The sequence below is a fragment of the Vipera berus genome (genome assembly GCF_964194415.1).
Source record: "Vipera berus genome assembly, chromosome: 10".
In the NCBI taxonomy this organism is placed as follows: Eukaryota; Metazoa; Chordata; class Lepidosauria; order Squamata; family Viperidae; genus Vipera; species Vipera berus.
This window is the reverse complement of record NC_138213.1, coordinates 9,454,575-9,469,208: the sequence shown is the minus strand read 5'-3', so window position 1 is coordinate 9,469,208 and position 14,634 is coordinate 9,454,575. Positions and strand designations below refer to the sequence as shown.

The 14,634-nt window shown below is 42.1% G+C and overlaps 1 protein-coding gene across 1 annotated transcript in view; it reads left to right on the top strand.

The window, feature by feature from the left end:
- RHPN2 (rhophilin Rho GTPase binding protein 2) overlaps positions 1 to 13,613 on the top strand; it is a 41,898-nt gene extending 28,285 nt beyond the window's left edge. The window contains exons 8-15 of the mRNA XM_081335958.1: positions 1,196 to 1,383; positions 2,171 to 2,327; positions 4,552 to 4,671; positions 5,282 to 5,476; positions 7,539 to 7,615; positions 8,572 to 8,718; positions 9,675 to 9,830; positions 10,933 to 13,613. Of these exons, the coding sequence (XP_081192084.1) occupies positions 1,196 to 1,383; positions 2,171 to 2,327; positions 4,552 to 4,671; positions 5,282 to 5,476; positions 7,539 to 7,615; positions 8,572 to 8,718; positions 9,675 to 9,830; positions 10,933 to 11,187 (1,295 nt within the window). The 3' untranslated portion in view covers positions 11,188 to 13,613. The remainder of the gene's footprint in view (positions 1 to 1,195; positions 1,384 to 2,170; positions 2,328 to 4,551; positions 4,672 to 5,281; positions 5,477 to 7,538; positions 7,616 to 8,571; positions 8,719 to 9,674; positions 9,831 to 10,932) is intronic.
- Positions 13,614 to 14,634: the final 1,021 nt, after the last annotated feature.

Genomic DNA, 14,634 nt, shown 5'->3' with positions numbered 1-14,634 from the left:
CGCAGGTCTGCGCGGAGGAACGGAGACCTGCCGAGGTTTGGGGAGGCGCCCAAACCTCCCCAAACAGGAACGGAGACCTGCCGAGGTTTGGGGACGTTTGGGGAGGCGCCCAAACCTCCCCAAAGGTCGGCAGGTCTGCGCGGAGGAACGGAGACCTGCCGAGGTTTGGGGAGGTTTGGGGAGGCGCCCAAACCTCCCCAAACAGGAACGGAGACCTGCCGAGGTTTGGGGACGTTTGGGGAGGCGCCCAAACCTCCCCAAAGGTCGGCAGGTCTGCGCGGAGGAACGGAGACCTGCCGAGGTTTGGGGAGGTTTGGGGAGGCGCCCAAACCTCCCCAAACAGGAACGGAGACCTGCCGAGGTTTGGGGACGTTTGCGGAGGCGCCCAAACCTCCCCAAAGGTCGGCAGGTCTGCGCGGAGGAACGGAGACCTGCCGAGGTTTGGGGAGGCGCCCAAACCTCCCCAAACAGGAACGGAGACCTGCCGAGGTTTGGGGAGGTTTGGGGAGGCGCCCAAACCTCCCCAAAGGTCGGCAGGAGGAACGGAGACCTGCCGACGAGCCTTGGCCACACAGGGTATTCCTGTGTATTCAGGCTTGCAAAATGGCGGATCGAGCCTCTGCTGGCGGCAGAGGCTTGCAGAACGGCGGATCGGCTTATACTCGAGTCAATAACTTTTTCCAGTTTTTGGGGGTGAAATTGGGGGTCTCGGCTTATACTCGAGTCGGCTTATACTCAAGTATATACGGTATCTTGCCCTAATAAATAATAAAAATAAAAAATTGAAAACGCTTCATAGAAGTGTATTGTTGGGAGTACTGGACATCTTACAGCATCTTTTAGAGCAGTGCTTTTCAAGCGCGACAACCCTAAAATGGGTGGACTTCAACTCCCAGAATTCCCCAGCTATCATGGTGACTGGGGAACCCTGGGAGTTGAAGTCCACACATCTTAAAGTTGGCAAGTTTGGGAAATACTCTTATAGAACACCCCACCCCAACAATCTTTATAATAAAGTAATAGTACTGGACAAGCTTTGACTTGCCTCAATAATGTTTGGGTGACCCAAACACGTAAATCTAATTTAATTTAAACTGAGAGATGACTGGCTAAATGCAGCCACCATTCTGTTTTCGGTGAGGCTGTGGAACTGATGCTCCATGAGTCCTCTTTTCTGCTTCTTCCCCAATTTTAGGAGTTCTAAACTATCTAAAAGAAACTTTTACGCACACTCCAAGTTACGACATGAGTCCTGCCATGTTGAGTGTGCTGGTCAAGATGATGCTGGCTCAAGCTCAGGAATGCATCTTTGAGCAGATCTGCCTTCCAGGGATACGGAATGAATTTTTCACACTTATAAAAATGGCTCAGGAAGTTGCAAAGGTAAGCTGCATGAGAGCAGAGCGGTACGCGGATCTTTATCATTTGCTAACATTGGGGCACTATGATGACTGCCTGTGCAACAGCCCTCCAAGAATCAAAAGAGACGGCACTTATTTATTTATTTATTTATTTATTTATTTATTTATTTATTTATTTATTTATTTATTTTATAATGAGACTTGTATGCCGCCCTATCTCCCGAAGGACTCAGGGCGGCTAACAAGAATAAAATACAATAAATACAAATATTAAAAAAAGAATTAAATTATGTCGAAGTCCCACTAAAACCAATAAAAACATTTAAAATCATAATTAAAAACCCCATTATCATCAGTCCAGGTCGGCCTGTTGGAAAATATATGTCTTAAGGTCACGACGAAAGGACCGAAGGTCTGGGGCCATCCGGAGCTCCCGGGGGAGCTGATTCCACACTTTTCCTATTATGGGATGTGAGGGAGGCAGAAGAGGGTCTTGTAATGCTTTTACTGAGCCTCCCCTCCATGGTAGATCCAAAGATCAAAACTCATTTCAACAGTGAAGACTAGAAGGCTGCTTTTCTTTCTGAAAGTTAGTCTCAGCCTTCTAGAGCCTGTGAAGAAAACAAGATCCTCTGTAATTGTCGCTAAAGTTCTTTCTCTTTTTCATCCTTTGTGAGAACAAAATGCATCTTTCAGTATAGATTCCCATAACTGTATAAAGTTGATCAGCGCCACTATGGAGTGCCTTGAGCGAGCTTTTAATATAGAGTCAAGTAGCTCATACGTGGGTCTTGTGCTTTGTTTTTAAGGTTGGAGAGATGTACATACTTGTGGACACCGCGATGAGTCAAGCACCAGTCAAGGAGACCATCCCTTACTCTTGGTCAAAACTGGCCCAGGTCAAATCGGATCATTTCAGAGCTCTGGCACATTATTTTGTGGCCACTATGCTGAGTGACCACCAAGGTAAGAAAATTGTCAGATTTGTACATTCATTGGCCTACCTATCAATGGACCAAGGCAGGAGGGATCCATGGTGCTCTCTTGCAGAACTTTCATTAGCCAAACGTCTCCAAGAAAAAAAAGCAAGGTCAGAGAGCACCGAGGACCCCTCATTTCAACCCTGAGCTACAAATATTCTCCTTTATTGGGAACCAAGAAGTGGAACAGATTTGGATGGGAAAGAACAGGCTCCGGCTCAACCCGACCAAGACTGAGTGGCTTTACGTACCGACATCTCGTTTAGTCCAAGAGGTTCTATCTTTGATTATAGGAGGAAAGATGTTACCTCCCGTTGATAGAGCACGAAACCGGGTAGTGATGGGAGCACCCCGATACTCCCATATTACACCCCTCCTGCGTGAGCTGCATTGGCTACCGGTTGCCCTCCGGGTGAGATTTAAGGTGCTGGTTCTTACCTTTAAAGCCCTACATGGCTTAGGCCCGGGATACTTGCAGGACCATCTGCTGCCGGGAACGAATTCCCATCGCCCAGTACGCTCACACAGAGAAGGCCTCCTCAGGGTACCGTCGGCTAGACAATGTCGGCTTGCGACCCCCAGGGGAAGAGCCTTCTCTGTGGGAGCGCCAGCCCTGTGGAACCAGCTCCCCCCTGAGCTTCGGATGGCCCAAGATCTCCGGTCCTTTCGCCGCGGCCTCAAAACACTCCTTTTCCACCTGGCTGACCTGGACTGTCAGGGATTTTAATTATGTTTACAATTTTAACTCTAATCTTTAATTTATTTCAATTTTAAATTTTAATTTACTGTATAGAGACCTTTAATTTTTGTTGTTGTTAGCCGCCCTGAGTCCCTCGGGAGATAGGGCGGGATATAAGTCCCATTAATAAATAAATAAATAAATAAATAAATAAATAAATAAATAAATAAATAAATAAATAAATAAATAAATAAATAAACTATTCTGAAAATATACCCATATTCATTTCTGTTTGGGGAGTCCACGGGGGGAAGAGATCCTTAAAAAATATATATTAAGATGACAACTTTGATTAGGGGATTGAGGCCACAACCGTGACTTTTTGGAGCCCGCTGCACAGTCCCCACAAGTCTTATGAATCCTGGAGCCCTTCTCTCTGAAGTTCACACCGTCAAAATTCAGCGGTTGAAAGCTAAAGAGCAACGCAAGTTCCCTCCAAAATGAAGAAAATCAATTCACTCAATATTTTGTATCCCTCTTTGAAGTATTAGAATAAGAATGAAAAGGTAGGAGGAAGTCATTTTTAGAATAGTTCAGTGTTCATATGGTGATACTGACAGATCTGGCGATACCAGTTGAATAAGGCTGTGCTATATCCTACTATTAATAAGTTATGAGAATTGATTTTACTTTCCTGCCAAAGAATTCCATTTTTGCTCAGCCTTTCAATGTATTCTGTTGTTCTCCTTCTATTATGATTGAGAAACGTTGCTATGAAGCACAATTGCAGCCTTAGGTCTGGTAAGATGATTTAGACCAGACATGTCAAACTCACGACATCACGTGATGTCGAGCAACGTATCGAAACAGTTTTGCCATTGTCGGCAATGGGGTGGGCGCAGCTTCTGGATGATGCGTCTGGCCCGCGGGCCGGCAATTTGACACCCCTGCCTTAGACTAAAGACCCAACATCCCTTGTCTGAACTACAATGAGGATAACAGGAATATGGCAGACATGTATTGCTTTTCACATTAATTTATATAAAGAGACTTGACATTCCCAGTCCTACTTAAAGGAAAGGTTCAATGTTGGAGTGTGAACTTTCAGCAAGAGATAGGAGAAAAAAAATCCATCTCTTCCTAAAACAAACTTAGGTGGATTATAAATTCATTGAGATTTCTACTTAATGGAAAAGGTAGACACGACTGGCCCTTAATAGGAAATATGTTGGAATTAGACACAAGTAGACTTCCCTAACGCTCTATTTTTCTTGGTGCGTTCTGGTCCACCAATGTTGGGAAAGGGTCTTTTAACCTGCTGATTGAAAGATCACTTCTGGGCAACAATTTTTGGAATAGACTGAAATGTGAGAAGCCATAATCCAGGAGACAAACAGGTTCTGGAATTGGTGGTTGCTATTGAGTGTTGCTCTTTGTTCCTCAGGCCCGGAGGCATCTCACCTGGGCAACAAATGAAAGTAAAATGAATGTTTATCTTCTCTTTCTTTTGTATTTGTTCTTATAACCCTAGTACATCAGAGTGATGATGAAGATCAACAGGAAAAGGCTTTTTGCCAGCTGTACGACCACATGCCCGAGGGGATGACACCCTTAGCTGTCTTAAGAGATAGAAGCCAGCGTAAACAACTAGGTAAGGGTGAACTCTTTTTAAGATATCATCCGAGTAGCCATGGTTGACAAAAAACGTGGATTAAAACCTCCAAGCATTTCTTTGCTTCAGGGTATGTCATTTTAGCTTCCCCAAACTGGGGAAAAATCTATGCTTTCAGGAAGGAAGGCTTGTCTGTAGTCACTGTTTCTCAATCTCAGCACGTTTAAGAGGCATGGGCTTCCAACGCCCAGAATTCCCCAGCCAGCATGGGTTCCGTTAAAGTTGTTGAAGTTGAAAGAACACTGGCATAGTAGACATTAATTAATTTGTACAGCTTTGCCTTGATTAGAGTCATCGTGTTCACACACACACACACACAGAGAATAACAAATCACACTAATGTATTGTTTGTATTGACTGTTTTTTAAATGCCCTGTAAACCGCCCTGAGTCCTTCGGGAAAGGGCGGTATATAAATCTAAATAAAATAAAAATAAATAAAATAAATAATGTGATATGTATGATTCTTGATAGACTGAGCTGTTGTGGCTTTAAAATCCTGGGTTTTTATGGTGCAAAAATCCATCTTGCTCGTTCGTTCATTCATTCATATTCATTCATTCATTCATTCATTTTTTCCCCTTCTCCAGGAAGACTACATTTGCACAGAGCCCTCCTTTATCACAAAGAAGCCTTAAGAGTTTGCAGCTTATGCACAAAGCTCCGTGATATAGAGATCCTTCAAGAGATTTTGTCCGTGGCACACAAGCGGTCTCTTCTCAAATATACTCAGCAGGAGCAACAAGATGACTTTTTTTGTTTGGTGCCGGCACCCAATATCCTGTGTAAGTCCTTTTCAGCCTGGGGTGACCCAGGAGTGAATCCATCTTTAGATAAGATGGTCAGAACCAAAACCAGGAATAACTTGTGGTGATTCACACCTATAGGGCAACATCTGCCCAGACAGAGCAACCTACTATTTGCATCTACCCTATACTCTGAAAACTATTTGGGAGGGGCTGTCTTTACTCTTCTTCTCTCACACATAATATCCGGATGGAGTTGTCTTTTGCTCCTCAGCAATGTACCTCCCTCCGAGGAATCTGCCTCCTTGCTATATTTCATCAGATGGATAGATTCGCAGCTATCATCTATCAATGTCTATCTGTCATCTAGCTATCATCTATCATATCTGTCTATCATCAGATCATTTCTATTTATTTATTTATTTATTTATTTAGATTTATATACCGCCCTTTCCCGAAGGACTCAGGGCGGTTTACAGGGCATTTAAAAGAAAGTCAATACAAACATTAAAACAAATTAAAAAAGATTAAATAAAACCCTGAGAAAAATAAAAAACCCAGTTAAAATTAAAATTAAAAAATTCTCAGCCTGGGGCAGAGAGCTCGAAGAGCCAGGTCTTCAGGTCCCAGCGGAATGAACGGAGGTTGGGGGCAGTCCTAAGCTCTGCGGGCAGCTGGTTCCACAGGGCAGGCACACCCACTGAGAAGGCCCTACCCCTGGGTGTTACCCACCGGCAATCTTTAACCGGCGGCACCCTGAGAAGACCCTCCTTGTTGCAACTGTCATCTATCTATCTATCTATCTATCTATCTATCTATCTATCTATCTATCTATCTATCTATCTTCTATCTATCTATCATCTATCTATCATCTATCTATCTATCATCTATCTATCATCCAACTTTATACAGCTATCAATTTCATACACAGTATATAACCTTGGGCAGCTTATAAAAACAGGAAAAAAGAACAACGCTGCCATTTAAACCATTTAACAACACGAAAAATATTGTGTAAGCATTTTTTTAAAAAAATACAACACAGCCAGTGCACCAGCATTACCACAGGACGTTTGTGGGTTCCCGTGCCTATTGGCAAAGCCAAGTTTTCAGGGACTTATGAAAAGCCTGCAGGAAAGGGCCAGTTTGATCTCCGGGGATGGGGGCAGAGGGATAATGTTCCAGAATATTGGGGTCACAGCAGAAAAGTGTCTCTTCCTGGGTCCCACCCTACAACACCCTCCTGGCTGACATGACTCACATTGTACCATTTCTCCTGGGCTTTTTCTGTACTTTCCAGCCTAGTTAGTTGCTAGAAACATGAAGTCTCAATTCTATTTTTATGTTCAGCTAAAGCTGTTTAGTTGCTAGAAGGATGAAACCTCAGTTCAGTTCTTACGCTCGTCTAAAGCTGGTAGCTACTCTTTCAAGGCAGCTATTGCCATTTATTGATTGTATTATTAATTCCCAGGTTTTTAATGCTGCATTTAAGCTAAATGTTCCCATGATGGTTTATTAATCTATCTTATCCTCTTAGCATACTGTAACAATGCCTAAGAATTAATCAACAAAAATCAAAACACGCTCTTAAAATCGCAAGTAGAAACTTACAAGCTTCTATCGATGGAGGGAGCTCAATTTTAGCAAATGCTTCCCTGCTGCTCTTTTGATCCTGTCATAACCATCTTGTATTTTACAGCATGAAAAAAATATGATCTTAAAATGTTTCTAAAGCTGTGATATTCCAAACTGTGCCAATTTACAAAATTCGGCTTTGGTAGATGTGAATCCATAAAGAGTAGTCCTGTAAGAAATGAAAAAGGATATAATATAATATAATATCAGAATCTTTGCTAACATGATTCAGATTCTAAGTGGATACAGGTTTAGTCCCTTTGGAATGAATAGATTGCTGAGCTTCTAAAGCTATGAAGAAAAAACCCCTCAAAGATTTAAAATTTTGCAGTGATCTTCAAGCTAAGCTACATCACCCAGTTGCTATGAAATTAGGAGAGGGGTACAAAAAAGAAAACGTGTTGCTTTTTGCTTCCCAGAAGTGCTTAAAAAATAATAAATCTTATTTGCTTTGCTTTTATTCCAGCCAACACAAATCACAAAATAGAACTGATTCCTCCTCTGTTCTCTAACGTGAAAGTGAGAGACTTCTTCGAAAGGCTGGTATGTCTGATCTCCTCTCACTATGACATGTTGCCTTTAATATGTATGAATGCCTTCTTGCGTCAGAATTAAAATGACTATGAAAGTAACGTCCAGCTTCTTGAAATGTAAATCTACCACTTGGGAGGGCTTCTCACCGCAAACCAGCAGTGGGTCATGTCTACTTATGAACATGATGCTGGGGTTTATCTTCAGTTAAGATAGAGTTTAAGTAGGCACACTTAGATAGATTGGTTTGTCTTGCAGCCTCAAGCGCTGTATAAAACCCAGCCCTTTGTAAATTTTAATGCCTTCGTATGCTGTGTGAAGCCAGCGAGAGGGATTGTTTGAGCAAGCCAATGTGGGCTTATAGATTAATCCAACCATGATGGTGACAGCTGTGGCCTGGATGCAGATCACTATAAAAAGTTCATTCTCTCGTAGGCTATTGTATGGATCCACTGCTGTAGATTGTAAAATGTCTGTGATTTGTAGTATGACCCCAAGCAGCTAGAACAATTAATTAGTGCAACAACTTGCCTCCAGAAGCTGTGGGTGCTCCAATACGAAGGTTTTTAAGGAGAGATTCCATTTGTCTGAAATGGTATAGGGTTTTCTGTTTGAGCAGGGGTGGGGATGGGCTAGAAGACCTCTAAGGTCCCTTCCAATTCTGTTATTCTGTTATTCAGTATGGGTTATTGAACCAATTATAATCAAGAACACTATATTTAGTAAAGCCAGATGACACCCCCCCACCCCGTTTCACTGTTAAAGTGCAATGTGTGTTGGGGCTGTAATGAGCCTATGAAGAATAACATGTAAATTAGTAACTGCTGTACAGTTGCATAGACACTACTAGGAGAAAACGTAGAAGATTCTGGGGAAATATCTGTAGCGAGAAAAGCTCTCTGTAATTTACATTAACATTTGCAAAATGTGAACTGAATAATTTAACTCTACTGCTCTCTGTGTCTCAGGGCCCACCGACGGTGTTTTCAGCCAAGCAGCGGTGGTCACCCCCTCGTCTCATTCATTTCTGCTGTGAAGATGGCATCTTGGGGTTCACTGTCAAAGGGGGCCCACCAGTACAGATTGACTGCATTGATCCAGCTTCTCCTGCAGCAGTAAGATCCAGGGGTCTCTCTTTGTGGAATTGTTCACAGTGCAAGGGTTAACTTCAGTGGGATTTTCTACACAACTCGCAAAAAAAAAAATTAGGATCCATCAGATACTTAACCACCTTTCTTCGATGGGCTTTTTATTTTGTGATTTGAAATGCCCTCCCAGATACTGACGTTACTGCATGAATTTGAAAAATAAAGTCTGTTGTAAACTATAATCTAAAAGAAAAGTGGGATTCTTCCTAACCCTTTGGATTGGTACAATTTAAACAGTTTGTATATTTTCTGTATTATTGTACCATGTAAACAATGAAAGTAGAGCAGTAATCCTTCTTCATCCTCTGTTAGCATTTTGAAGATTGAGTTTACACATCCCACTAAATTATAGATTGCTTAACCTTGGGGTAGCAGATAAATCCCAATTAGCTAGGTCCGCTTAACATGCTAAGCCAAATCTAAGGGGGTGGGTGGGAATTAGGGCTTAACAGCACAATATAGGAGTTTATTTATTAATGAAATTATGAACCTGTTGATTCAGAAATAAGTCTCACTGAGCACTGTGGAGTTTATTACTGAATGATTGGTTGAGTGATTAGATTTATATCCCTTTGTAATCAACGGATAGCAATATACGGCTTCACAGTGCTTTACAGAGTCAGCCTACTGCCCCCAACAATCTGGGTCCTCATTTTACCGACCTTGGAAAGATGGAAGGCTGAGTCAACCCTGAGCCAATCAGGATTGAACTGCTGGCGGTCGGCTGAATTAGCTTGAAATACTGCATTCTAATCACCGTGCCACACGGATCCTATGTGTTTACAGATAGGAGTGTAGTTTAAAATCCTCATCATTTTAATCTGACTCCCATGGTGAAGCTGGACAGTTCAAGCTCGTTAGGAAAGTCTACCAGATTCTGCCTGGGCTTAGCTGACGCTGAGCAATGCCCCACAATTTTTTAGTTGGCAGGTTTGAAGGAAGGAGACACCGTGATTGCTGTCGAAGGCATGGATTGCAAATGGCTGGGGACGAGTGACGTCTTGGAAAAGCTCCAGAATTTGAGAGAGCAGGAGATTGAGATCCAAGTCATCAGCTGTCAAGAAAACACACCTTCCGTGGTAGGTCAAGCTGTGAACAGAATTTCACTGCAAGACCATCAGAACGGCAAAATATTCATTATCTTTAATCAATCATGGACCTGTATGATGCTTTTTTAATTTTTTTAATTGTTCCTGCTTATTTTATGCATAAGCCACTTGTTTGGAGTTGGGTAGCCAAAGCAAGCTGACCTCCATTTCCCTTTTTATTTTAGTTCTCAAAACCCCACCCTCCACTCCGATTGTCGTAGCAAATAACGAAAGACTAATTGGTTTCCTTAAAAAAAAAAGATTAAAATAAACTGGGAACTGGGGAGACAAAATGTCTATTCTTTCAGCAGTGTTTCAAGCTTTGCAACTTTTAATTGCTTTGTTTTTTTAAAAAAAATAGCAAAGATGACATCTTTCGAATCTCCTGCACAGGTTTTAGTTAGAAAATGACCCTCATTATTTTTGTTGCTCATTGCAACTACGGGTTTCGGAAATTTCACTTTGGGCAAAGAAACCTGTTCAGAAATGATGTCACAAGGAGACAAATCTCATGTCCAAATTTAATAATAGTCCACCTACATAGACTTGGAGACTAGCCCAGGGCGAATGTAATGAAGTGCAGAAGAAAAACGTCCTCCTGTCATAGAATATACAGGTAGTCCTCAATTTACAACAATTGAGTCCAAAATTTCTGTGGCTAAGCGAGACATTTGTTAAGTGAGTTTTGCCCCATTCTGTGATCTTTCTTGCCAGGGACCTTGAATCACTTTAACTTGTTAAGTTAGTAGCACGGTTGTTAAGTGAATCTGGCTTCCTCATTGACTTTGCTTGCCAGAAAGTTACAGAAGGGGAATCACATGTCTCCAGGACACGGCGACCGTCATAAATAGGAACCGGTTGCCAAGTGCCTGAATTTTGATCACATGACCACGGGAAGGGTCATGCAATGGTCACAAGTGTGAAAAGCCATCATGTGTCATATTTTTCAGCGCCGTTGCAACTTTGAACGGTCGCTAAATGAACTGCGGTAAGTCAAGGGCTACCTGTAGTTTAAACGTTGCTTTCTCTTTTGTGTGGACTGAATCTATTTTTATTTTTTAAATGCTGGTCCGTCTGCCTCTTTCCCCTACAGCACAACAAATGTGCCACTTACTCAGCGGGGATGCAGAAAACGTATTCCCTGATATGTCTGGCCATGGAGGAAGAGAGAACCGACAAGGCCAAGAAGGTGACACCTAAGCCGTCCTTCTTGAGTTGGGGAACCAAAAACAGGCAGAAAGCCGCCAGCACCCTTTGTCTGCCTTCAGCTGTAAGCGGATCCTCCGCCATTAAGAAAAAACTGACAAGCCCGTTCACACTCTTCAATACCGACAGTTCATTGTACTAGGACTTGGGAGAGCGAGGGCGCTGTCACCCAGAAAAGGCTCCCAGAACGGATGTTGTGAATTTCTCAATGCAGCCTTTAGGGATCCAGAGTTGAGCAGCCCCAACTTAAAAGCAACAAGTCCCCGTTCAAAACTGCTTTCCGGTTGCACAACTTGCAAGGATCGGAAGGTTGTTTTGTTTTGTTTTGTTTTTTGGAAGAACGCGTCATTTGCCTACATTCTCTTGGAGTCCGCTCAAAACTTCTGCCCAGTTATGAGCTCTCTTGAGAAACAAAAGATTGGCTCTGCAGCTCTTCTGCTGCGAAGACTGAGGATTGGGGACTCATTTTCTTTTCTTTTAAAAATGTGAATGTGTAGCACAGTAATGCCGCCCCATGGTTGACCGTCTCACCTATGTTGGGAGAAGTAATAGAACTGCGGGCCACATTGATGCAGGATCGACGTGATTCTCTTGCCAATTGCTTTAAAGCCCAATGAATGAGAAGCAGGCCGTAGGCCAGTTTGTGATGTACTGTGAATTGACAGCGTACACAGCTAGTCAGAAACTTAATTCTTAAATAAATTATTCAACCTCCAGGTGATGCTAAAGTAACAGGGTAAAGGAAAAGATCTAACAGGGTGGGGGAGAAGCAATGCTACATGTTAAGGTTTTAAAATCCTATTCTCTACTCTGCTTTGAGGTGGTTTAAACGAGGGCTCTCCAAATGTGGCAAACTTTTAAGACTTTTGGACTTTGGCTTCCAGAATTCTGAGAATTGAAGTCCACACGTCTTAAAAGTTACCACGTTTGGAGACTCCTGGTTTAAACAAACAGAACATTTTTTTTAAAAAAAAAAAAAGATAAATAACATTACTCAGTGCCCAGGATTGGGAACAGGGTGGAAAGCAGCAACTGAGAGAAAATACTGACATTTGTTCTATAGCCAGACGGAGATTTGCACAAAAGAATTTCAGACAACAGCATTTTGGTCTATTTTTTGAAGCCTTCCACGGATGCAGGATTAAATCACCATGGGCAACTGCATTTCGCAGTTTCTGGCGCTCCAAGTGGAACATGGAAATGAAGTAGGATGGCAGTTTCCAGAATTTCCCACACTCAATGCCAGCATCTCGCCAACGACCCAAAAAAAAGCCATCCATTGACGTGGCGTCCGATGCTGTGGAAAGAAATCTCCCAAGGGCAACCTGGAAACCTTGTGACGCGGAATGGATCCGTTGAAAACCACCTTCTGTTTTGCAAGATCTGATGTAACCGGGTATCGTTTTCTACACCTGCCGAGCATTAGAGTAAAGATGGAGATTTCCTAACACAATTATGTGTAGAGTAATATGCGAATGTGAATAAGAGTTTGGAAAGAGATCAGCCAGTTTGGTTGTTGACCCAATTGCTAGGACCTACCAGGTTTCAATTCAAATCAGTGTTTCTCAATCTCAGCAACGTGAAGATGTGTTGACTTCAACTCCCAGAATTCCCTAACCAGCATACTGGCTGCAGAATTCTGAGAGTTGTAGTCCACACGTTTGAGTTGGTAAAGTTGAGAAACACTGCTTTAAATACACACACACACACCTAGCTCCCAAATGCTATTTTTTGAGGATATCAACTGTGGGCTTTTTAGAGCACCACTTTGAAAATGCATTCCAATGGGTTGATAAAGTAACTTAACTATGCCTTAAGTGAAATTTAGGAGTTCAGCACACTACAGAACAGGCCCAACTGGAAAAGTAGTTGATGCTTGGAGTTTTATTGTCGTTATCTGAAGTAGCAGGCTAAAATAGTTGTGGGTTAAGCTGAAATATTGCCAACAGGGTTGATCTTAACAATGATAGGCTAAAATAATTTAAGGAAGGGAAATTGAAGCTCCTATTGACATTTGTTGAATCCATTACCAGAAGCTGAGACTGCCCTCCATTTTAGGAATTTTTTAGAAGAAGTTAGGATAGAACAATGTTTCTCAACCTTGACAACTTTTAAGATATGTGGACTTCAACTCCCAGAATTTCCCAGTCAGCAGGGCGGGCTGAGGAATTCTGGGAGTTGAAGTCCACATATTTTAAAGTTGCTAAGGTAGACACTGCATAGAATAAGGAAAAATGGAAAAGGCCAGTCTATCGATGTCATTTTTTAAAAAAAATTGGATTTTTAATGTTTCTACCCAGTAGATGTAAATATATAAATTTAAAACAATTATTTAAGAATGAGTCCTGGTTTTGACTTACATGTGACGATGAACAACTTTTCACTGCAACTATGAATGAGGTAAGTTTAATTTTTCCTAACTGTTGTGGTTGTTCAGAATGAAGGTCTGTTGTTGTTTTTTTAAAAGAAGAATGTAATACCGTAGTGGCTGCTTATTCTTATTGTGCAATATTCAATCAATGCTGTGGAACTAATTCTAGTGCATAATAAAATGTAGGTTGGAAGGAGGGTTGACTTGTTATCTTCACTTACATCTCATTCTCTGTGATTTTTATTCCAGTTTTGATTTTGGGGTTCTTCAAAGAAATGTGCAATGACTTAATTCGTGTGCTACAATAGGCCATGGTTAGCTAAGTTCAACACTGAAGCATAAATAGGGAAACGTTTTGATGTAGGGAGCAGAGATTTTGAATGCATGCGGTTGATGGCCTCACTAAAGTCTATCAAATGTGCCCAAAGTAGGGTAATTTTTTCTTCAGAGAGGAGATATGGAGTCTATAATCCAAAATAATTGAAGAACTGCTAGGTGTTAAAGGTAAAGGTAAAGATTCCCCTGCACATGCATGCTAGTCGTTTCCAATTCTAGGGGCCGGTGCTCATCTCCGTTTCAAAGCTGAAGAGCCAGCGCTTGTCCGAGGACGTCTCTGTGGTCATGTGGCCGCCATGACTAGACGCCAAAGGCGCACGGAACACTGTTACCTTCCCACCGTAGTGGTCCCTATTTTTCTACTTGCATTTTTACGTGCTTTTGAACTGCTAGGTTGGCAGAAGCTGGGACGAGTAACAGGCGCTCACTCTGTTACACGGCACTCGGGATTTGACCTGCCAAACTGCCGACCTTCTGATCGACAAGCTCAGCGTCCTAACCCACTGAGCCACCGCATCCCATGCTAGGTGTTAGGGAAGGCTATAATATATGCACATAGGAGAAACTTGCCAATGATCAAAACTATCTTCTCTTTGCAAGTCTTTCCAACATAGCCTGGTAATCCTAGACTTGGTTTACGCTACTTTTTGTTTAAAAAGGACCTTGGGCTACAGGGCTATCTCAGAAATTCCGATAAAGGAGACTAAAAACTTAACTTCATTAGCGGTCAACAACCCTTATACTCTTAATTTCTTAAATAAGAGGTTCACTTTAAACAATACACGGTCATGAAAGAATAAATGAGGGGATTTCAATATACACAGGCAAGTTTGAAACCCTGTTACGCTTAACAGGGTTTCAAACTTGCCTGTGTATATTGAA